Source organism: Haemaphysalis longicornis, unplaced genomic scaffold, assembly GCF_048455015.1.
Source record: "Haemaphysalis longicornis isolate Haplotype H1 unplaced genomic scaffold, Haemaphysalis longicornis Haplotype H1 scaffold_9, whole genome shotgun sequence".
Taxonomy (NCBI): domain Eukaryota; kingdom Metazoa; phylum Arthropoda; class Arachnida; order Ixodida; family Ixodidae; genus Haemaphysalis; species Haemaphysalis longicornis.
The window spans coordinates 78,809,013-78,833,713 of record NW_027526460.1 but is presented as its reverse complement, the minus strand read 5'-3'; the positions used below and the strand labels follow the sequence as shown (position 1 = coordinate 78,833,713).

General features: G+C 48.0%; 1 protein-coding gene across 2 annotated transcripts in view; it reads right to left on the bottom strand.

The window, feature by feature from the left end:
• Positions 1-24,701, bottom strand: part of LOC144152059 (hepatocyte growth factor receptor-like) — a 79,833-nt gene that overhangs the window by 21,230 nt on the left and 33,902 nt on the right. For both annotated transcript variants that reach the window (XM_077683256.1, XM_077683257.1), the window contains exons 2-6: positions 10,505-11,731; positions 9,185-9,364; positions 2,607-2,738; positions 1,775-1,951; positions 980-1,128 (exon numbers count right to left, since the gene is read on the bottom strand). In XM_077683256.1, the coding sequence (XP_077539382.1) occupies positions 980-1,128; positions 1,775-1,951; positions 2,607-2,738; positions 9,185-9,364; positions 10,505-11,710 (1,844 nt within the window). In that variant the 5' untranslated portion in view covers positions 11,711-11,731. The remainder of the gene's footprint in view (positions 1-979; positions 1,129-1,774; positions 1,952-2,606; positions 2,739-9,184; positions 9,365-10,504; positions 11,732-24,701) is intronic.

Here is a 24,701-nt window from a genome sequence, read left to right as displayed (position 1 = left end):
AGCTTCCAACACAAAGCGGGTGAAAAAAATCCATTTATGACTCAACGATTGCTTTTGACAACGCTTTCGCATTTACGACCATACACTCCTTCAATATATTCGCACAGGTTTCCGTCATCTCCCCACTCGCGCCGCAAGACAACAAAAGTGCCGCTCAGGCCTCAAAAAAATAACACGCGATTGGCAACCTTTTCCGGGCCACGAATACCTCCATCTGCTAAACTTGGCCAGCGCATTCCCACGGCATCCGGACCTCCCACAAACGATGAAAAGTGAAAAGCGTTCCCACTCTTCGCATCTCTTATATTCTACAGCAGCTCAGCTGGCTTGAAAGCAAAGAAACCCGACGAAGCTAACTACCACCAATTAATCATCTGCCGGCATTATTTAGGTGAGTTGCCCGAACTTGACGTGCACCTCCCTATTTAAGAGTCTAATGCATAGCAGATAAGGGAGCTGAAATTTCAGAGTGCTAGACCATCTACTGACCAAGCTACATAACAAGCTATGCCTTGTAGGGGGTTTTGTCATCTGAACATCCAGCTTCAAGAACACCATGAAAAAAAAACACCTGCAAACATCTATTTGTGCTCACTCATGTTGGCTTTCACTGGTGCATTGCGAGCTTATTTAGCTTATACAATCACTTTTATAGTTACATTCAGGGTGTTTAAACGAAAGAATACTTGGCCAGTTCAGATTCACGGTGACAATATTGTGTCCCAACTTTAGTAAACCGAAACTCGGTTATTGTTCGGAATTCTGAGTTGCTGGTTAAATGTTGACTTGGATGGAACAAACTATTCTTGTTGCTTTCTCACACCAGGCTTGTGTGGCCTTGTAGCTGGTGGCTTGTAACTGGTGTGGCCCTGTAGCTGGTGGTTTCACCCTAAGTCTAGAGTGTCATTGCGCTTCCTTCTTGACACGCCTTTCCCTTAGTTATCTAAAGACGATCTGAAAACGCGTGAAAAGTACTAACACGGTGAAGTTCCAGTGGATGAGGTCACACGAGTGGTTGCCAACTGTGATCTCGATGTTGCTAGAGCCATAGTGTTCAGGTGTCCCAAAGTTTTCTCCTTTAAATGTCAGCAGGGTGCCTCCAGTGGTGGGACCCTTGGCAGGAGACACCTGCAATAGACGGCATGCAACGCTCATCGGAGAACACTATTCAAGGTTTTTTGAAGGCGTTATCTTTCGTTACTGCATACTGGAATATAACAGATGACAAGGAGAAGATGAACTGCTGCGAGATATCCGAGCAAGGGTAGGGCAAGATGGTTCAAATAAAGCTTGTTCACAGCACCTAGGGCGTTCACTTGAGCACGTCTTTTCTGCTTACACCCATAGGGGTACCACATGCACGCTTGCAGAAGTTGCGGTGACACTCTGAGATAATAATGAGCCATCCAGGACCACAAAGTAAGTATTGCATAAAAAGCAATTCAGGATAAACAAAACCCACAAGTTGAACGCAGATGCAACTTTTTAAAGTCCTAGACAAACGCTTACTGTTGCCACTCTCTCTTCAGCTAGGGAAAAATATAACGTAAAAATATTCACTAGTTCAAATCTGCTCCCATATGACTTGAGCATTTCTGTTTTTAATAAACTTCTGTAAAAATACAGACACAACCAACACATTTTCAGGCCATGTGACTAAACCTTGTTTGTACGCACCATGCATCCGTGAAATCAGCGGAACGCTCCACATTATAAAGTTTTAAAATAGGCAGCACTTTTGTTGTCATCGGTAAAGGTGAGGGGTTCCGCTTACACTTTCAAGATATATGGGGCAGCTTGCCATCTGGAAGAGTCGATCATCCTTGCATTCAGCGAAATGCGAGCACTGGTCCCCGCACCAGCCACACTTGAGGGGGTCCTCGTTAGTGCGGCGAGCGCACTGGGAGCACCCGTCGTAGATGCTGCACGAGCCCACTGGGAATCGGATAACCTGACCGCAGATGAAACATGTGCAAAGTCAGTTAATACGGTCCATACAACAGTACTGATCAACAGCACGATCGTTCCTTAGCCGGGCTTTGACGTGTGCGAACCATCTGCCCCCGAAATTCCTTCATCCACCAGCAAATTTAGTGTTCTTATTTCTCGAGCGATGGTGAAGGGATCGGCACAAATACGATGCATTGAAAGCTGTACAAACACTACCGAGCCCGTCATCCACAGTTTATGGCTTTCGAAGAGGCTCATTTTCATCTGCAAAATGCTTAAAATTGTGGAGTCGCCCAACGTTTAACAAAATGGCTTTGTAGACAACACTCCCAGAGTCAAGCATTTTTTGCAGGGCATATGCACTGGACCTCGCACATTTTGCAACTATGTTTCATAACGAAGAGCTCACACGCATTGCTAGTTCAACTAGGTGAACTAAGTAACAAGTAGGGAAACCAAGTGGCAACTAAGTTGCCACTCGCGGCGTATCAAACGTAAAGCCGATTCTGCCTTTACCATGTAGACACAGCCCATGCTCTATCAAGCCAACACACGAACATCATTCACTAGTAAACATGAATACAGTTCTATATCACAAGAAAAAAATGAAGTGTATATATAGTTCAAGACGGCCCTTTGGAGCATATATACCGTACCCTATCGCCCATCAGGAAATATCCGTAAGTTCCGTTTCTGTCCACAGCCGTGCTCTTCTCAATGGGGACTCCTTCGCCATTCGAGAGGTCCTTCGAGAAGAGCAGCTTTGGTGAATCACCACGTAGAAAATACTGCAATGAAAGCGGGCGAATTTTCAGGATGTATTAGCTGCACTGACGACAAGTACCTACGCCAGTGAGTTCAGAGCATACACTCCTGTAGTCACTTCGAGAGCATGAAAATCATGTGAAAATTAGATATCGCAACCGTGCAGTGCACATGATGTTCCGTTTCTTTACTCTCTCGACCTGTGGAGAGACCCTGCTACCGTAGTTAAAATAACTTCTTAAACTTCTTGTGCATGCACACGAAATGCGAACTGTGCCCTCATACTCACTTCCACAACATTTCACAGAAGGGGAGGCTGGCCAACCACAATGCGCATGTGCGGTAATGACTAGAAGATCGTGTGAAGACGTCCTTGGAGCACATTCCGGCTGCCCAAAACTTAGGTTTTTTGCGCACAGTAAGCACCTGTTCTTCTTTGAGTGCATTCGAAACACCAGCCAACCTTTTGCACGCGGTCGTAGACGCCACATGGTGTTTGCTTGTTAGAACAATTCTTATGGAGGGAATGCCTGACTCTGTCTGTGTCTTTGCTTCTAGCAGAGAAATGAAACGGCCCCGCCTCTAACAGCGAGCAGTGGTGCTAGCACTGAGCTTTGGCGAAAACCACCCGTGCTACGGACCTAACCGCATTATCGACCGAGTTAACACAAGCTGTTGAAACTATCATGGTCTATGCTCAACATTGTGGTCACAAGAGCAATTTCAATTCAGTTGTTTTTCAGAAGGAACTGGACTAAAATCGGCTTGAGCAACTTGACAAAGGTTCACGATGTCGGTACAAGACACAACAGAAAAGATACATAAAATGCGCCACGAAAGGCGCCCCCGTGAAAATGGAAGGGCATTTCTAACAAGAAACAATAGTTTCCAGCTTCATTTCTGACTGCATTTACAGATTCTAGCTGGAATCTACAACTTCTAACTACAAAAAGCCTTAGTCTAACTAGAGGCGATTGTTTCCAGCTTGCAGGGTTTTTTCTTCCAGCTGGACTGTTTAATGCAAGCAGGAAGTAATAGCTGCCAGCCGGAACAAAATCTCAATACTGCTAGAAATGAGCTATAAACTGACATCCTAGCAAGAAATTCTGACGATTTCTAGCTAGAAATATTTCTAGCTAGAAGATATTTCTGCTTAAATAAGCCAGCTAGAAAAAATATTATTTTCACCTCTAATACAAAGTTTCGCTTAACAAGTCTAAACAAATACGCCATAAATCAGCAAGTTCGGTGAATAAAAAAATAAAGTTGACAACAGATAGCGAACAAGAATTGAAAGTTATGGTTGTCTCAAAAATTCATATACATTATACATATTTACTACATGAGGAATGTGGAAGCAAGAACAAATGATTTACAACGTTATGTATAGGAGCCTGCTCACTTCCTTCATATGCAAGTGGTGCCAACGGTTAACGTATTTCACTTGCTGTCGCTCACTTGTCATCAACTTAAGGTGGAGGTCTGGATGACTTTTTCCATTGCACCGTTCCCCCACCAGCGACGACGTTACAAGCACTACATTCTCTTCCTTAATGGCCGCGTTGTGCTGGTGAGCCAAAAGACGCGGGTTTGATTCCCAGACGCGGCAGCCGCTTTTCTGGTGAAGGCGAAAGGCGAAAACGCCCATGTGTTCGAGATTTCAGAGTACGTTGAAGACCACCAGGTGGTCAAATTAATCCGGAGCCCTCCACTAGCGCGCGCCCCATCAACTGTGTAGCATCGGTGCGTTAAACCTCATAATCAATCAATCAAATCTTTAACATCCAAGCACTGGCACCTCTGGAGCATCACTAGTATGTTTTTCTACCTCAAAGTCACCGCGTTTTTAAGCCTCGCGAGCATCATCACCTCGCACCTTCCATGCAGCTTTTGACAATTCATTTACAGCTCGTCTAATGAGTTCTAGAGCCACACTGCAACTTGACTGAATGAAACTGGTGAAGTGTGATGCCTCCATAGTTCCAATACTGGTTTGCTCGTCTCTTTTCCTCCAGGTCATTTGGCTCCCAGACAATGTAAGATCTAATGGTAGCTCCTGACAGCCAGATTATCTATTGAAGACAGACCTCTTTCACACTTACCATAAGACACCTTTTTCTGAGAAGCCCATTGAAGTAGAATACGACCGACTCCTGAACAATTTTTATCTTGTTACCATTTCCTGTAATATTTTATGCTAGCTATGAGGCCTGCAGCTGTGGAAAGCTATAGATTACGTAACGCCACTCAGGACAATTTATGTGCGTCGAAAAGTTTCAGACATTGGGGTTTTATTTCACCTCCCTGAAATCGAACCCGGGATGATTTTGTCCATAGAAGCACCATATATAACGCGGCGGGTATCCGCAGACTGATTGGCAGTGAAACGATTTCAGGATCTAGTGTGGTCAACAAACGTTTCCAGTACCTGGTCTCTGCAGCCAGACGTACTTCAATCCCCGCAGCACAGAACGTCATCTGCGTTCATAGGTCGTGCCTCCCCTTAAAGCACGTAGAAAATTCTTAGTGCAGAGCAGTGAAGCAGTGCAGTCTGGTAGCTGTTACCGCACCTCACAGACATTTGTCCACTGTGGACAAACATTTTTGCTGCAGATTTATATACCACTACACCATTCTGCCAATGAGGGCTTTATTAGTGACACTCCAGTTGTTGAGGGAATTACCTAATAGAATTAAACAATTACAGGCAAATTTATCTTTACTGATGTCGTATAAATGCGAAGCATTCTTTGGCTTGGGAGAAGTACATGTTATTGCCTCGCAAATCTCCGACGATAAGGATCGGTAATTATCACAGGAAGAAGAATCCTGTAGTGCCAATACTACGACTGCTAGTACAAATAACGGAGTATGCTTCCTGTTAATATTAAAGTTTGCTTCAGCACCATACCAAACCTCGTGCTGTGGTGCACCCTTTACAGGCAAGCCTGTAGTGGTTTTATCATGGTAACAGGCTAAATATTCTAACAACCAGATACCACAAAGTTGGTGAAGAAGCCAAAGAATGCTTCATATTAAGCCGAAAAAAACTTTTTTGCTTAAAGGGACCCTGCAACACTTACCATCGAGTACTAGAAACGTATTTTGAGGTAAAGTTTATTGTCCCAGCAATAGCCTCCTGTAAGAATTATGAAAATCCGTTCACTATCACCGAAACTACGCGCGATGAAAAATCGCGCATAATTGTTCCCTCTCAACTGAACCGCGGACGACCCGACGAAAGCAGCGCGCTCTCTCCCGGAGAGGGGGGCGGCGCGCGGCGTTCTGTTCGGCGGCCTTTGATATGTCACAGGCCGGGGGGTTTTGTCCTTTTCTCCGCAACGTGGAGGGGCCTATTTCCGGTCTGGTGCCACAAAAAAGCAGGCATGGCGGCCTGCTCGCAAGCAAGCGCTCAGGCTGGTAGGGTGTTTTTGAAGCAATAATCGTTTGTTGTCGAGTGGGCTCATTGAAAGCGGAATATTTAGTTCGTCACTCAAACTCCGCGCGCACTCAAAACAAAAGAAACACCAAAAGTATGTGGACAGGTTCAGACATAGAAGAGGTTGATACACAGCACCGACGACGGCGGGTCGTCACAGGAAATGCCAGAAATTAGCCGCGAAGCTGACCACCGACAGCCAATAGGACAGCCAGGACAGCAATGGCCCGAATTACGTCGCAGAGGCCATGCCAGGGGTGCATAATGAGAAGAATTGAAGAGAGTGCATTTGGTTTTTCCGCGTCTTGCACGGCGATTTGCGCGCTTACCGCTTCACGCACACGTGTAATATTTGGCTCGGGTGTTCCTGGCACTGTAGTCTAAACGTCGCGCAGGTTTACTTGCACTACACGAAGAGTGTTGCAGGGTCCCTTTTAGATTGTGAAAATATGTTTATGAACTAAAAGGACTTCCGACATCACAAATATGAAGTCAGAAAAAAACTTGGTTCAGTATCCCCACACTATGTTTGGACTCCGCAACCACCCATCTACTCAAGACGTTCTCCTCCAAATAAAGAAGCAAGTAATTAATAGCCTCAGCAAAACACAGCCCAGCTGCATACTTACCCTTGATGTGCAAGGCGCATTCGGCAACGTTACACATAGAGCCATTCTTGAGGGACTTCAAGCAACCAACTGTGGTCAGGCAATCTACAATTATGTTCGCGTTTTTCCAACAAACTGGACAGCCACCATACGCCTCAGACCAATCCCATCTGACACTTTTCCCACTCCCGCAAAAGGAACACCACAAGGATTTGTAATCTTCCCTCTGCTTTTTAATGTCGCCCTTTTTGAACTGCCAGCCAAACCCTCCAACATTCCTGACCTCCACCATGCCTTTTACGTCGATGATTTGACAATATGGACGACAACCGGCTCCTCTGGACAACAGCAAGAAGCTATCAACGACACGCTCGAAGCAACGACGACTCACCTGCGCCCCTAACAAATCCGCCTCTCCCGTACTCCGGGCTAGAACACGCGGTAGACCCATCTGTAACAATCGCCACTGCTCCCGTAACACAAGTCTATACCCTCCGAATTCTAGGAGTCCGTTTCACAACGATGGATCGGGGCGGCACTTTTACCACAATTACACCAAACGACTACGCAACTGACTCATCTGATTCGACGCATCTGCACCCAGCGCCATGGCTTAAAGGAACAATTACACATGCTGTATCGTCCAAGCAGTGCTGACCAGCCGCATAGCATACGGAACACCTTATGCTCAGTTAAAACCAAAAGAGCAGTCCAAACTTGATGCCCTGATCCGTAAGACATGTAAAAAAGCCCTCGAACTTCCGCCCTTCACGCCGACTGAGCACCTCCTAAAACTCGGCCTGCATAATACACTGTCAGAAATACTGCAAGTCCAACATTCCAACCAACCCACGCGACTGTCTCTAACACCTACAGGCCGCACTGTTCTCACCAAACTTGGCTGCCACGTCATAACTTTGACAGAAGCACCAACTCGTATTCCTCCCAACATCCGTGCCAACATTAAAGTCGCCCCTATTCCACGCCATATTCACCCGTTTTACAACAACGGCCGACGAGCAGCGCGAGTCCGCTATCTCCACAGACACTATTCGAAGACCCTGACACCAGATACACCGACGCAGCTGCATGCCATAACCGCCAAGCTGATGCCCTTGTAGCCCTCAACACCCAAGAAACCTTCCTGACGTCCGCCACGCTACCCACTACCACCTCCACGACCGCAGAAGAAACTGCCATAGCTTTAGCTGCAACCACAGCCACAACAGATTAGATTTCCACCATCACAGACTCCTAGGAAGCATGCCGCCACTATCAAATAGGATGTATCTCGCCTCAAGCCCTCAAAATACTACAACGCGCACAGAAGCTGCCCTCCATCTACTTCGTGTGGGCACCAGACCACACCAACCTTTCAGGGAATGAGGCAGCGCACGCCTCTGCCGGCGAATTAACTACCCGGGCATTCCCAGAAGACAGAGAAGACCCGTCGGAATCCCTCGATCATCGCTCAGTCCCGAGTCATTGCACTGACACCTTGTACCACTACCGTCGAAATCATCTCATCTGCCCCCCTCCTCATCCATCTCTCAACGCCAACGACGCACGCCTCTGGCGACGACTACAAACCCAGACATAAAACAGCACAACAATACTGCGCAACATATCGCCAACCATGAATCCCTACGAATGCCCATCATGTAAAACCTCCAACACCACATACCACCTTGTCTGGGCTTGCCCCTACCATCCAAACCCCATTCCTTCCTCCTCCTTGGAGCAGTGAGAATGCGAGCTGACCAGCTGCCTGCTAGAGACGCAGGTTAACCTCGTGTCTCGGGCAAGAGCAGCTGCCACGACTCGCGGCTACCCGGACTAGGAAGGCCACCCACAACAGCATCTTCAGCTCCAATAAACGTTTCTCTCCTTCTCCTCCTTCAGTAGAATGGACAGAATGACCCACTGGGCACTGGGAAGCACTGGGCACTTCCTGCACATATATCAATTGAATAAGAAAGCTACCTCCATCAGCATGATTTATGGTTCATGTGAAGACAATAACGTAGAGTTTGTATTGCCATCATTTGTAATAACAACGAAATTGCCCAATTTAGCTTACCTGTCACTCGCCCATTCAGCTTCCATGTTCGATGCGAGTTGACAGGCATAAAAAAGACCTTTTTTTAGCACACGGAAGTACGTGCTGCCATCTCTTTTTTTATTTTAGAAGGTCCGGGAACCTTTCTCTTTAAACATACTGTGTTAAATATCCAAAAAACCACAAAGTGCGAGAGAAAAAAAATATTGTTTGAGTTGTTTCTCCTGGGAAACATTGGGCATCAAAGGTTAGAAACACAAAGAATAAATGGTGATGATGATGACATCGATGGTGATTAATACATGCACGAGACAAAAGCGAATCTGCCATCGTTTCATTCTAAGCAGGTTTCTACACACGCACCTTGTACAGGAATCCCTTGTGGTCGCCCACCCAGATGACTGTGGTCTTGTTCTGCTCCATGAGGGTAACAGATGTAGCCAGTCTCTCCTGGAGTCTTATCGTAGCCCTGCCAAAAAGCGGGAGCACACCTTCGATGTAGCTGTTCGGGCCTTGGGAGCACAGGGCATCTCCGCGTAGACCCTGGGGGGACAACAGGAAGTGTGAAGCATATGTACCGCAGGCAGTCGAACTATGAAAGACGCAAATTGCAGGTCGGTTGAAGTATTGCTACTCGAGCAGTAATATTTAGCTAATTTGCAACGTCTCAATGAAAGGTCCGACAGCTTAATTTTAGCGATAAAGAGAACATCACACTATGATAGCGAGAGTTTTACCGTTCTCGGGAGTTAAATTTCCACAAAAGCACATGCGGGGTAGAGACAGTAGACTTATTGTGACAAAACGTACCCCTAGATCCAAGGTTATGTGCGGCGACCATCGCCTCCTGTATTTTTTCAATTCCAATCTCATCAGCCGCGAGAAGCCAACCAAGCCCTTTCCTGCTACCCCTGCTACTGCTACTCTTCTCCAATCGCTAGCGTTCCCAGTGCTTCAGTCACGTGACCAGTGACTCTTCAAGCGACGCATGGTGGAAAGCGGCAACGTAGGCATAGCGTGCTGCGCCACGGCCCTTAGCTTTCTATCGCTGGCCAGAACGCCGCTACTACGGTGGTGTCGAGCATTGGTTGTCTTGGCGATCAGGCGAAAGTAACTCTTCAATTACGGACAGTCGGCTTAGCGCCGTTCAGAGCAAGAAGGCTCTGGCGCGGTTACTCTTCAGGCCCCACCTTACGGCATTTGGTCGAAGCAGGCGCCCAACCCACTCGCATTGAGAAGCGGGCGATGCGCGGCATTGAAAAAATACAGGAGCCGATGCAACAACAAAGTGATTTGTAGTTGCATCCTTTTTCATTCACAAAAAGCACACACAGTGAAAGCAAGAACTGAACACGGCAGCATGTTGAGCTAATCACTTCAATGTGTTCTGCTTTTTTTTTGGAAGTTTGGGATGGTGACACTTCAAGAAGGAAGTTTGTCAGGCTTGGCCGCTTCCAGACATTTCTTCAATGTTCTGTTTTTTATGCGTGAGTGGTGTTCCGAAACAGAAAAGCCTTCATGAACTCAAGGCCCTAACTTGGCGACCGGAGCTTAAACCAGCAGCTACAGAGATTTTCGGCTGCGGCATCTAATGCACTCTCTCCAGCAATAAACATAAAGTGGAGCAAAAGAGGGAGATACAGAGAGAGAGAGAGAGAGAGAGACGGTGAGCGGGGTACTTACAATAGCCGTGCACTTGAGGTCAGCGTGGCTCCCATGGAAGAGTCGTGACAGCTTCGCCCCATCTTTGCCCTCGTTGCAGTTCACCACGGTTTCACGAAACGCCCTCTCGACGGTGGCCATGTCGAAGAAGCACACCACTGAGCCAAGGTTTGGGTCGTTCTTGTCTCTGCGGCCATCGACGGGACTCCCAAATGCAACAGCGAGCATTTTGCTGCCAGAGCCGAGGCCACTACCCGCCCAGTTCGAAGGAGGCCCAAACGACGCACTAGTTGCGATGGTGAATCGCATGCCGGCGTCCTTAGGACACTCAATGGGCACCTCCATGTAAGTCAGAAACGACACGTCACCCTCGCAGACGCGAACCAGCCGGGTCTCGAAAAGGTCCAGTGCTGCACCTTTGTTTTGCACCGTCACAAAATAAGCAAAGCCGTTGTAACTGAAGCCGTACACGTAGCGAATGAGGTACGACGTCTTGAAGTCCTTGTACACGTTCACGAACGATGCCGTCGAGTCCGTGTGCTCGTGAAGAGCGAAGGTATCTGCTTTCGTGAGCACTCTGGATGAAACCGCAAACGGGTGATAAGGCAGAGGTCGGCGGTCGTAGGTCGACCCTACGAACAGGATCGCCTGGTATTCGCCAGTTCCGAAGAAGGCGACGGTGCTCTCCTTCGAAGCGACATAGTTGACGTGGAGCCTCTTGTCCATGGGTTTGTTAACCCTCAGCTGCCTCAAGGGCTGGTGCACGGCGCACATGCCCTGCGAAGTGGTACCGCAGGCGAGGACGATCGGGTTAGAGGCCATCTGCAGAAGCACCCGGTTGTCGTTGTCCGTCTCTTCGCGGCTGTGGTCGCAGTCCAGCGGATACGGAGGACACGCCACGCTGTCATTCTCCGGTCCAGTCGATTCCATGGCTTCGAGCGAAAAGTTGGCTGACGACAGCACGTAAAGAGCGTTGCGCCCACCCACTATTATAGGGTCTTGTGCGTTCGAGTAATTGAGGACCACAACGTTCTGCACTGGTCCTTCGGTCGCTTGGAACACTTCTACGTCGACAGCGCCTACGGCGACTGCACATGCTAAAAGCGCTGAGACTCGCAGTATCAGTGCTGGCAGCCCCCTTGATTTTGATTTGTGAGGCATTATCCTGTTCCGGCACTCACCGAATGTCGCCTTTGTTGGCAGAATGTCATAACCTGTTGAGGGCATTGTGAGACGGCTTGGCCATTCCTAGAAAGTGAGAATAATAAATGGAACCATTGAGAATTCCTTTCGCAGATTTTCCTTTCATGCCTACAACTCTTTCAACATTTTCAGACGGCATCTTTTATACATGCAAATATACTTGAGAATAATCGTTAAGCTGGGACAAATACAAGCATAAAACAATTATAGAATACGAACTTATGCACACAGCTGACAGAATATCGAGCAAAATTTGCCGTCAATGTCAGGTGAAATGATGAAAACTAGAAAGACAGTCTCTCGACGTAATTAAGCTAAAACACGTAGGGTGCACTTAAAATTAGACTGTAGGCAAATTCGGAAGGAAACAAAAACATGATGTACGCTCTGGGAAGGAAGATATCAAACAAGATTGCATAGAGGCTCGACGTTCTGCTCTAGACACTACTAACGGCAGAATTGCTTCGCCTCGCACATGGGCACATTCACAAAACAGTTCTTGTAGCAGACTGCATATAAACACCAAACCAACCCTGTACGTCCCAACATTTCGGTTGATAGAAGAACTTCACAACTTTGAAATTGCTTTAGCACCGGCCATTGAGTAATACGAAAAGGAAAATCAGCAGTCTTGAACTCCACGGAAAGCAGGGAAGTAGTTCAACTGTTCGGATGAAGATAATCATTTTTGAACAAATAGGGAAGGAAATTGAGAAAAACTGCAAGGTCGTGGGTTCGATCCCAGGCACGCGCTCTTCTCCCTTTATATAGCTGTGCTGGGTGACCGTGAACGGTACATGGCACTGTCCCTTCTGCCGTCCTTGCAATGTAGACAAACCATGATTCTACACTTTTGTTATAGTCGTTATGGATTACATGGGTTAAGACTTGACATATTCCCTTCAGTGTCCCTTTCAGTCGGCTTTCACGCCCAACTGCCATTCTGAGCAAAAAAACCCAAGAAATAAAAATCGAGCAATGCCTGCAAGTACTGCGCGAGGAGTGTTTTATTCCCGGATACACAAACATTTCAGTGACATCATATCCGTCACCGAAGTGACGCCAGTACAACGAATGAAGCGGCTTGTAAAGGTTGCACCCCTGCACACAGGGTCTTCTTGCGGGGAAGCAACCTTTAGAACCAAAGAGTACGTCATGCTTAGGGTTGCTCGTTTTCAGTTTTTATATTTTAACACGAAAGTGTTTTATGCCGGGATACACCAAGATTTCACTGACGTCACATCCATCACGGAAATGACGCCAGTACACCTTTGCCATAAGCGACCTGCCAGCAGGAAGTCGCTCGCCAAGCATACCCACAAGGCAGCCGCCGACCCGCAAATTAACCCGCAGCGGTGGCTCAGTGGCTAAGGCGTGGCGCTGCTGAGCACGAGGTCGCGGGTTCGATTCCCGGCAGCGGCGGCCGCGTTTCTGATGGAGGCGAAAAGCAAAAACGCCCGTGTGTGCGAGATTTCGGCGCACGTTAAAGACCCCCGGTGGTCAAAATTAATCCGGAGCCCTCTACTACGGCGCGCCTCATCGCCTGCGTTGCGTCGGCGCGTTAAACCGCACAATCAATCAATCAATCAAACCCGCAAATTACGCTCAGCTGAAGATTTCGCCGCACATTTCACTTTCGTGTTTCACCGAAATCAACCACATTTTTTTTTCCTTCACTTGCCACCAAAACTTTTCGCGTAACGGCAAGAAAGCCATAATCTGGAACATTTCTTTTAAAAAAATCTAGGGAAGCTTGCACTCATGCGCAAGACTTGAATCGCGAAGCTGTTGTACACCCGGCGTCAAAATAAGCCGGGGCACGCGAGCGCGTGGCAAAATGCATTGGCGCGACATCTGACGTTGCACTTCTGGTGTCGAGACATCGATGTGCGCGTGCGCGTCCAACCACGCTCGCTAGCCTGTCTTTTACTTCGCTTCAAACGGTAGCGCTGATCACATTCAGAGCTTGGCGCCAGGGGTCACTTTCTTTGCTCAACATGTCTTGCTCGTACACGCTTCAGCGGCCGAGGGTGAGAGTGAAGATGCGTTGCTCGCCCTGCCCTGCTATGAGAGATAACTAATCTTGCCCGTCTCGCGGTGACAAAATTGTGTCACACATATGCTCTCCCACTTCGGTATTTCTAACAGCGACGCTGTTATTGGGCTGGGCTTGACTGCAGCCTGTCCTTGTATCCTTATACGCTCCCTCCGGAGTTCCCAGCAAAGCGTTTGTGTTTACAGGTAAAGCCGACTTTATGAAGATCGGCTGAATCTTGGTCTTTGTAAGCTGGCCTTCCAACACTGCCTGTTGCGCAGCGAAGCATGGAAGACCACGGAGGGAGTATGATTAAAGAAAACGGCTTTAACTCATGTGTTATTAAATGATTGATTGTGATTGACTGTGGGGTTTAACGCGCCGACGCAACGCAGGCGATGAGGCGCGCCGTAGTGGAGGGCTCCGGATTAATTTTGACCACCTGGGGATCTTTATCGTGCGCCGAAATCTCGTACACACGGGCGTTTGTGCTTTTCGCCTCCATCAGAAAAGCGGCCGCCTCGGCCGGGAATCGAACCCGCGACCTCGTGCTCAGCAGCGCAACGCCTTAGCCACTGAGCCACCGCGGCGGGTGTGTGTTATTAAATGTATCCAAAAACAAGTTCTAAGAAACTATGCTGATAGGACGATTATACCGCTATGCCGAGTTTCGTTTACTTGTCGTAATTAGGTAGTGAAGTTGTAAACGTTGGAGAATTAGTTTGTTGTCATTATAACGCAATCTACGGAGAGAGATTGTCATGTATTGGAGAAAACGGTCGTAACTGCGGCACCGCGCTGTTTCAGTAGATATCAATCACAATCGGTGGAACGAGTTTTAATATTTTTTCGTAAAACATGCAATTGGTTGTTAACTATCAATGAGCACACAAAACAGAATATGAACTGAAGCGAGAAATAATCTATTTTATGAAGGTGTGATGAGGCTTCACCTTGCACACGTTCTGAAACAATTAAAGGGGAAACGGGAGAAGAGTTCGGAGTGGTCCTGGGTTCGACAAAAAATTAACAAAAAATTAACAAGAAATTCAGTGCCCGTCCACTCTGTGTAGGAGGATGACCATCAAAGCTGCGGTGCCGAGCCTCAAGGTGAGCTTTGACTGGGTTCGAGGGGTGCGCGAAGCAAAACACGTTTGTTTGTAATTTGCGATTCAGCATAGTTCCTGGTTAATTGATTGAGTGAACTTTTGATTAACTATAGTTTTCTTCCGGTGGACAAAAATGGGGCTGTCCGTTTACCTCCCGTAGAATCCCATATTTACTGACAGCAGCAGAGAATTACACAATATTTACAATTTCACTGTGAACCATGCAATTTTGAAAAATATTGCCACGTGGCCAAAGATGACGCGGTTGTCTTCGAGGAAAACACGTTTATTGGAGCGAACTTGTGCTCCCCTAACAACTCAAAGAATACAGAGGCGGCGAAGCAGCAGTCAACAAAGTGACGTACGCATGCGAGCTACGGCGAGTCGAATACACCGGCGTCTGCTCTGCAGGCTTTTTATCTTTCGGCGCGCGTGGTTCTCGAACCGTCGATTCGCATCGAGAACATGTAGATCCAAGAAGATTATTCCATGCTGTTCACGTTAGATCGGAATGCTCTCCGTATCAGAACAGATAACACATGCGGCACAGAAAGAAAGAATGGAACACGCGCTTCCCTTGGCACTGAGATAACACAGACCGGTGCAGCCGGGCGGTAAAAGCAAAACATAAATAAACAAACCCAACGCATGGTTCGCGGCAATATAAAACCCGGCTTTGTGTTAGATTTGACTTACCGGCTAATTGTCATATAATTTGTTTCGGTATAGTTTCAATAAAACAAACGTTAGAACCACCGTCTGTGATGGTATTTCCTCCGAAGATGACTTGATTCACTGTGCAACAGTCGATGTGGGAAAGCCATCTTACAAAGATCAAGCTTACAACGATCCCCTTAAAACAAATGAATTGCCTCATTCACCTCCTAACACAAATGAATTGCTGGGAAAACATTTTAGGGAACAGCCCTTTGGCGCCCTTGTCTGGGCTCAGCCACGTCGGCATCGTTGTGACCGAGCGAACGATGGGAAGACCGACGAGTGAAGGAAAGCAAAGGGAGAGACTGTCGCGAAATTGGTAGGGGAGTAGGTTCGCCGTGGTGGCGCGAGCCAGCGCTCTCCGAAAGTGTGCGGGGGGGGGGGGGGGGGGGGGGGGGGTCGACGCTTGGAGAAAACGGGAGGGGGGCGTTCACGCCACAATGATGTGCGTTCGCTTAAAGGGACACTGAAGTGATATGTAAACATTGCGGGATTACTAGCGCAAATTGTAGTCCGGAGTCCCCAGGCCATGTTTCGACCACTCTAGGCGCGTTTACGCGATTTTATTTAGTAGAAAAACTAATTCGAAAATGCTGTCCTCCTCTCTTTACGCTCGCCCATTTTCTGTGGCGTTTTTGTGTGACGTCAGGAGGGGATGACCTGGCAATTGGCTGCGCGCTACTGCACGGCTCCCCGGCCTTCAGACAGAGTCAGTCGGCCCAGCGTTTCGTCCGCCAGCGGGTCACAGAACATGGGTGGGTCGTCGCAATCAAGGAGGTTAAAAAAAATTGCAACCGTCTTCAAGGAACTCTCAGCATTAAGTCCACATGGAACATCCTCCGCTCCATGCTGGGTACTAAGCCCAGCAAAGCAGACACCGGTCACACCATCCGTCGCCTGATCCACAATCACCACCTCACTGAAACTCAGCTCCACGCGCAACTCCTCACACAATACGCAGACCACGCAACACAACCACCAAACATCCGACCTCGCAATTACCAAGGAAAAGACAATGCCGACCTTGACGCCCCCTTCACTCTCATTGAACTCACGTACCTTCGCCATCAGCAACCTCACTCGTAACACCACACCAGGCAAAGACCGAATACACAACAAACTACTCCGTAACCTCAACCCCGAATGCACAGCCGCACTTCTCGACTATTTTAATCATTGCTGGACAACCAACTATCTGCCCCCTCAATGGAAACATGCCGAAATCACGCTCATACCGAAGCCCGGGAAGCCAGTCACCCTAGAAAATCTTCGTCCCATATCTTTAACATCTTGTGTAGGCAAGTTATACGAACACCTAGTTAATCGGCTGACAGCGTACCTCGAAAAAAACAGCTTACTTCCTCATACCATGTTTGGCTTCCGCGCACACCTATCCTCGCAAGACGTCCTGTTACAGCTAAAAGACGAAGTCCTTACACCGCTGAGCTCACAAACCAAACGCGCTATCCTAGCTCTGGACATTAAAGGCGCCTTTGACAATGTATCACATCAGGCTATACTCGAAGGACTCCAATTAACTAACTGCGGCACACGTACATACAATTACATACAAAATTTTCTTACCGATCGCACCGCCAACCTTACCCTCGGCCCCATCCGATCAGTCTGCTTTCGTGCCCGACCGCGTGGTACACCCCAGGGGTCAGTCATTTCCCCACTCCTCTTTAATCTTGCCCTGCTACAACTTCCGCCACTTCTACAACAAATTCCACACATACAACACGCACTTTATGCAGACGATCTGACTATTTGGACCCCAGGGGGTTCGATTGGGGAACAGCAAGACGCCCTCCAAGAAGCCATTAACACGACCGACAACTACCTTACAGCCCGCGGCCTCAACTGTGCACCAGAAAAATCTGCCCTTCTCGTCCTCCAAAAACGCACGCAAGGCCGTAAACGACAGCCCCTCCCAGACCCACAATTGAGCCTACATGGCGCTCCAATCCTAACCACCCCTACAATTCGTGTTCTGGGACTTACTATCCAATCAGACGGCGCAGGCATTTCTACTATTCATAAATTACAAGGAACACTATTGCAAATCACGCACCTCATCAAACGCATTGCTAATCGTCGACAAGGACTGAAAGAAAATGACCTCGTGCGCCTAATTCAAGCCCTCCTAATTAGCCGCATCACATACGGAACTCCATATTTGGCTCTCAAAAATAGTGAAATACAAAAACTCGATATAATCATCCGGCAAGCCTATAAATTAGCACTAGGGCTACCACCGACAACTTCCACTGCCAAATTACTGCAGATGGGACTTCATAACACCTGGGACGAACTTCGAGAGGCACATCATGTCAACCAGATCGAACGGCTCAAGCTTTCACACACTGGCTGTCACCTCCTCCGTCGCCTCGGCTGCCCACTACCTGCCACCCATCACCCCCGCCAACGCATCCCTCTCGAAATACGCGATTGCATCTCCGTCGCCCCAATACCCAAGAATTTGCACCCCCTTCATAACCAGGGTCGCCGACAATCCCGGATTCGAATGCTTCGCAAGATGCTTCAAGTCAAGCCACGAGAAACCCGCTACGTTGACGCCGCCAAATATGCCGATAAACCAGCCTTCGCAATTTCAACAGTAGACCACCGAGGAATTGAATTGGCTTCCGCAACAGTAATTGGCAACGACTCCACAACTGCAGAAGAAATCGCAATAGCCCTCGCAGCCACTACATCTCAAGACATTATCACCATCGTCACAGATTCGCAAGCTGCCTGTCGCCATTACGCCGCCGGTCACATAGCTCCCTTAGCCCTCCGCATTCTACAGTCCATCCCTAACCCTCCTTACCTCTACATTCTCTGGACCCCGGGACATGAGTCTCTGGAGGGGAATGAGGCGGCTCATGCTGCCGCCCGCGTGCATATCTACCGGGCGTTCCCCTCCAACTCTCCAGCATCACCGTCGGAAGTCCACCATTCTGTGCCTCAAAAATTCAACGACATCCTCGAACATTACCGCCTCGAACGCCGCATCTTTCCCCCACCCCACGACAAGTTGACTAAGGAAGAAGCCACCACGTACCGCCGCCTTCAAACCAACACCTACCCGCACGGCACCCTCCTCCACGCCATTCATCCCACCTCCTACTCCGCCACCTGCAAGTACTGTCCCCAACCCTGCACACTGTATCATATGATTTGGGCGTGCTCCCACACACCATCCCTCCCCCCTACTCCCTCCCCCAACCATGAGCAGTGGGAAGGCACGCTAGCCAGTCCGGACCCCGGCGATCAGCTTCGGCTGGTTGAAAGGGCCCGCCTGGCAGCGACCGCCCAGGGACTTCTGGACTGAGAAGACCCCCCATTGCCACTACTACAAAAACTAATATTGAAATAAAGTTTATTCCTACTCCTCCTCCTGGTCGCAATTCGTTCGCTTAGTTGAAACGAAGCCAGGACACGTTTGTGAATGGAAGAATGTGCCTTTCTTTACTTGGTTTGTTTGTACACTGTATCTAGCTCCAAGTCAAGGCCGCTTCACACAACCGCACATGCGACGCTTCGCTGACTGGTACGCCAGTAGGAAAATATAAGGCCTCTTGAAGGCAGGAGAAGAGTCAGCGAAGTCAATATAGGTACTAAGGAAATAAAATCAACTGATATTTTTACCGTACAGCGTAAAACTAGGGCGCGGGAAGCACTTTTTTGCGCTGGGCGAACAAGCACAGCGGTCAGGAGCACGACTACGCATCTGCGAACGCTTTTCCGTCTACGAAATGCAATTGCTAGACGTGAGCTACTGTGGAAACTCGGGCGACGCTTACTGCACGAGCGCAGTACAACAAATAGTCACCTAAGCTGCTTGAAATGCCAAAACTAAATAAAAGTGTAAACCGGTTGTACAATATATACCCTATATTAGCAGGGCTTTCGCGTCCTGCTTCGTGGCTCAGTGGTCTGGGGTGCGGGGTGTGTCACCAGAAGTGTTTTGCAAGTCACGAGTTCGAATCCCCGCGGGTACGTGGTTTTCTTTTTTTTTTGTAACTTAACTTTTTTGTTTTCCGCCGATGTTTTCTATATTGAGTTCACCTTTTTTTGGGCCGCGACGTTCATGGCTACACGAACTAGTTCACAAAACGCGCGCAGGCTGACACTGGCGCGCTAGCGAGTTCTCGTTGGCGTGCTGTTGCCATAAGCACCGACTGCTTGCAGGCAGTGGGGACAGGCCAGAATGAACAGACCCTTGGCCTGGTGCGAACACGCTTTTTACGATACAGGCATGAGGGAGGCAAGCTCCAAATATGGGGGAAAAGCGCATGACATTTGGGCGTCTGCGGGTACGCGGAGGGCGTTCATGCACTGCGTAGGTCTCGGCTAGTGAATGCTACGACTACAAGCCGTCCTGGGAGGCTTATCTTGTGCATTTTACAGCCGACAACATGGCAGAAGCGCGGTACGATGATTACTGAGATATTGAGAATGCCCATTCAACAACGCCATTGGTTATGTTTTACAGAACCGAAACCGAAACCGAAAATTGTTTGATTGCTAACCTTGGGCATCGTCCAATCACGGCGCCCCTCCTCCTAACGTCACAGCCTTAGTTGGTGCGGCCGCCGCAAACCGCGCATGGTAGTTTTTCTTCTTTCGCGCTTTGTAAAATAATTACCGATTTGTCAACCGGATAAACGATGAAAAGTGTGCTAATTTGAGCCAGTCTACGCAGTGCAAGCAAAAACGGGAGCTTGACAAATTCACTTCAGTGTCCCTTTAATGCTATGTTCAGACTAAATACGTAACAGCCGTATCGTGCTCTATAGACGTAAAAAAAAACGGTGTTTTACACGGTTCGGTTGGCTGAGACGTCAAATGACGTCATTGCTTAAAGATATTACGACAATTTCGACAACACCCTGAACCCGGCCTAAGACGCAGTTCTTGCCTACATCTTGTCTACATTTTTGTCTACTTGCTCTATTACCGGAGACGATCTGCCGGATTCTAGCCGTAGACAGCTTTCCTGTAAAAAAAGAATCCAGTATTTAAAACTAATATAGCAGTCCCGTTTCCATAGAAATGACAGGCTAGCGAGCGTGGCTGGAGGCGCACGCGCACATCGGTGTCTCGACACCAGATGTGCAAACGTCAGATGTCGCGGCGATGCATTTTGCCACGCGCTCGCGTGCCCCGGCTTATTTTGACGCCGGTTGTACGTGAGTACTGATGTACAAATTTTTATTTATTTTTATTTAAAAATACCTTACAGGCTCTATTACGGAGCACAGAGTAAGGGGGGTACACAGGAAAGAATGCTAGTGGGTGACACTTCTTCCACAATACAAGTCAATACATTGGAACTAATAACAGTGGTTGCGCAAATGACAAGGAGGGGTTTCAAGCAACAACAAGAATTTCGCAGTCGCAAAAAAAAAAGCACAAAGAACAAAAACAGAATTGAAGGGGGTTATACAATGCTATTGAGATAGATGTATCATTAATTGCTCGCGAAAAATTTCATGATTAGTTAAATTGACAATGACGTCGGGTAGGTCATTCCAGAGTGCTATGGCACGAGGCAAAGCCGATGAATTGAATGAATTTGTTTTTCCAAAGATGCGTGTGATGCTTCGCTGATTGTGTAGTCGTTTAGACATGCGCAATGGTGCCGTTAGTGGGAAGGGTGGTGGCCTGGACGCGTGAATATATTTATGAAGCAAAGACAGGAGGGCAACTGTGCGCCGTATTTCTAGATGCTGTAATGAAAGGTCATGCTTTATTTGTGTGACGCTCGAGGGGCGACTGTAAATGCGTGAAATGAACCGTGACGCTCTGTTTTGCACAGCTTCTAGCTGGTTAATGAGATAGGCTTGGAAGGGGGACCATATGGGTGATGCGAATTCCAGCTGTGGGCGAACAAAGGTTAAGTAAGCTTGTTTGCGGACGTTATTTGGCGCGTTTCGTAGGTTTCGACGTAAGTATCCTAGTGTTCTTGATGCGTTTGCAGATATGTAGGTTACATGTGCCGCCCAAGTAAGATTAGAAGTGAGATGGACGCCGAGGTATTTATACGAAGATGACCGTGATACGTTGGAATTGTTTATGTAGTAATCAAATGCAACAGTTAATGTTTTTCGACTAAAAGATATTACTTTACATTTAGATAAATTTAAAGTCATTTGCCATGCACCCCACCAGTTGTTAATGAGGTTAAGGTCTTTCTGGAGAGCAAGGTGGTCATCGGTACTAGTGATAGAACGGTATAGAATGCAATCATCAGCAAATAGTTTCAATAGCACGCCCTGCGTTTCAGTTCGCATCCTATTCCTCAGCCATGCAGTTCTCGGGCCATGCCGAGAACTGCGAAGACGTTGCGCGCGAGGTGTCTTGTACGACACTGCGCGCATGCGCACGATGATGCGAGCTCCCACGCGAATGGCTCTCCTTCGACACTGATCGCATGCGCACGCTCCTCTCGAATGTTGCGGCGGCCGCTATCACGTGCCTTTCCGTTGTAGCGTGGGTAATGCGACATCTGCGCGACGCCTACGCGATAACGTTCCTCGCGGAGAGTTTGTGGCACGCCCGAACCTTACGGCCAGTAACAGCAGCTTCGCTGTTAAAAACTGAAAATTGACTGCCCATTTTCGTATTCGAGTTTCGTATTTCGTATTCGAGTTTCGTATTCGAGTTTCGTATTCGAGTTTCGTATTTCGTATTCGAGTTTCGTATTCGAGTTTCGTATTTCGTATTCGAGTTTCGTATTCGAGTTTCGTATTCCGTATTTTCATATTCTCCGCGTGCGCACGCGGAGCACACCGCCCGAGAACAGCTATGGGACACGTGCAGCACTGTTTGTGGCTCAGCCGCGCAGTGTAAACACCCGGCCCCATCAGCTGCCGCCTCCGGGCGGCCCAGATTCGCCCACCCTCGCTTACTTCCAGTGTGTGGGGTCATCGACTCCGGCTCAAGTGTAGCGATCAAGTAACAAGTTATAAGTCAAGTCCCTTTTTCCAGCGCGCGCTGCACCGATAGGGCGGCGGGGGGAGCGACCCGAACGCCTCCGCGCTTTACACGCGCTTTTGCTGGGATGTGGACGCTTTGTGTGAAGGAAAATGAAAGCGAAATAAAGGACGGGTGAAATTTTCTACAGTTACGTGCAAGGCGCCTACATCCAGGGGTTCTGGGTTGTCTTAAGGGTTGTATTAAGGGAAAAAGAGAAATTTGTCAACATTTAAAGAATTTTTTTTTTTCGTCTGCGTGGTCTGATGCCTTCGGTCGTGTAAAGATGTCCTCTAATAATTTTAACATTCATTATTTCTATACACCCATGCATTTCAGTTTCTCAATGAAGCCCACATATCTATTTCACATCAATGTGCATCCAGCAAAGCTATCGCTTTGCTCCTACGCTTGACACTGCCGGTGTAAATTTGAAACGAACATGACGGATGAATTTTATAAAAAAAACTGCTCGCTCGAATATCTCACGCACTGGGCACCGTCTGTGCTCGTTCCTATTATTCTTCCTTTTTATATACTTGCGTGGCATTACTAGTGCTGTTTCGTAGTGCGAGATTTTTTTTATAAAATGTCGCGTAGTTCAAGATATCCCGTTCTTGTGACAAATACGCACATAAAAAACCTTGCGGCCGTGTGCACTTCGATAACCGTATTGGGCGCTGTGCGGCAATATTGGGATCGCGCTTCGCCGTCGCTCGCACAATCGCCCTCATGTGGCGGCCTCAGCGAGCTATTGGAACGAGCGATTGTGGATCCTCGTCCCAGCGTTCGTCGCGTCGCTCGCAAAAACCGCCCCATGCGGTTACCGCTAAACACATTCCCTGAGAGAAAACACACCCGCATTCAGCAAAATTCTAGGCAAATCTAGGGGATTTCTTCATCCGAGCTAGGGCAAAAGTGGCTCCGCAGGTTGGCAGCACTGTGCTCAGAATTCCAACACGAATCGTACGTACGGAACCTGCGCGCCATGTCTTGTATGTTCGACCATGCTAGCAAAATTCTCCCAATATCATTGGTCTCGCCCTAGAAGCCGCCAAGTCCCAAGGGATACCGGCCGACTGATGGGGGAGAGGGAGCACCTAACGCTCCCTTTTTGACTGGTGTGTAGTAAAGTTTTCACTGACTGACTGACTGACTGACGAAGCTACAGCGATGAAAAGGCCAGTTGCGCGCGAAATGTGTCGTGCATGGAAGTGTTTTCGTTAAAAGAACGTTACTAAAGGGCTCGTATTTCGTCGCAAGTCGCCGAGTCCACTTTGGAAACACTAGAGGCAATCTTTTATTTCGCCTGAACTGGTGCACACAGTGCAGTGCAGTGCAGACCAGTGCAAAGTGCTACTGGAGCTTACTGCACCAGTGTACCCAGTGCAAGCACAGGAAATAGTTGTACTCTACCCATCAGGGTCGCACACGTACGCTGGTCCATTTTGAGGACCAACGCCCCCAATTAAACTGAATTTAGTTCCTAGTATAGAACGCAGAAATAATATATACAATGTAGCTTCAGAAGATTCGAAGGTAATTCGAATATAATTTGAGTTTTCCTCGCTGAAACTTTAAAAAGTATAACCTTCAATGTTCAAGATTGAATTCCAGGATGATTCGCACAATCTTCTTGATCCGATAATTCAAAATATTTCGTATAAGATATTACCGATATTTCGCAGTAAATTTAAAAATCCGCTTAACTCGGTGCTGTGCAACGTACTTTAAATTAAAACTTTTCCACAATTTATAAAACTAAGATCGCACGAAGCCAACTGAGACCTAATCCTAGCTGTTATTCGCAAAAAAAAAATCCCGGGCCATAACGTGAATTTTGGGGAGGGTCGAAGCATGCAGTGTATGAGTGTATTCTTGGCGCCTTGGTGTTTTTGCCCTCGGAGATGAAACCGTTGCGGGGTAAAGGTATACAGCTTTGCCGTAAAAGTCTCGTGTCTTTGGAGCGCGAAGCGTTCTAGCGCGAGGAGCTGGGCAACGAGTGTCCCGGTGTCTTCTTTTAAAACACCTTACGTTCTAGCGCGAGGCGCTGGAAAACGAGTGTCCTGGTATTTTAGTAACGTGACTACATGAGACGAGATACGACGACGACGACAGGAGACGCTCACAGCCCGAGCCCCTAAGAGGCTTCGCCCCTAAGATGTTTCTT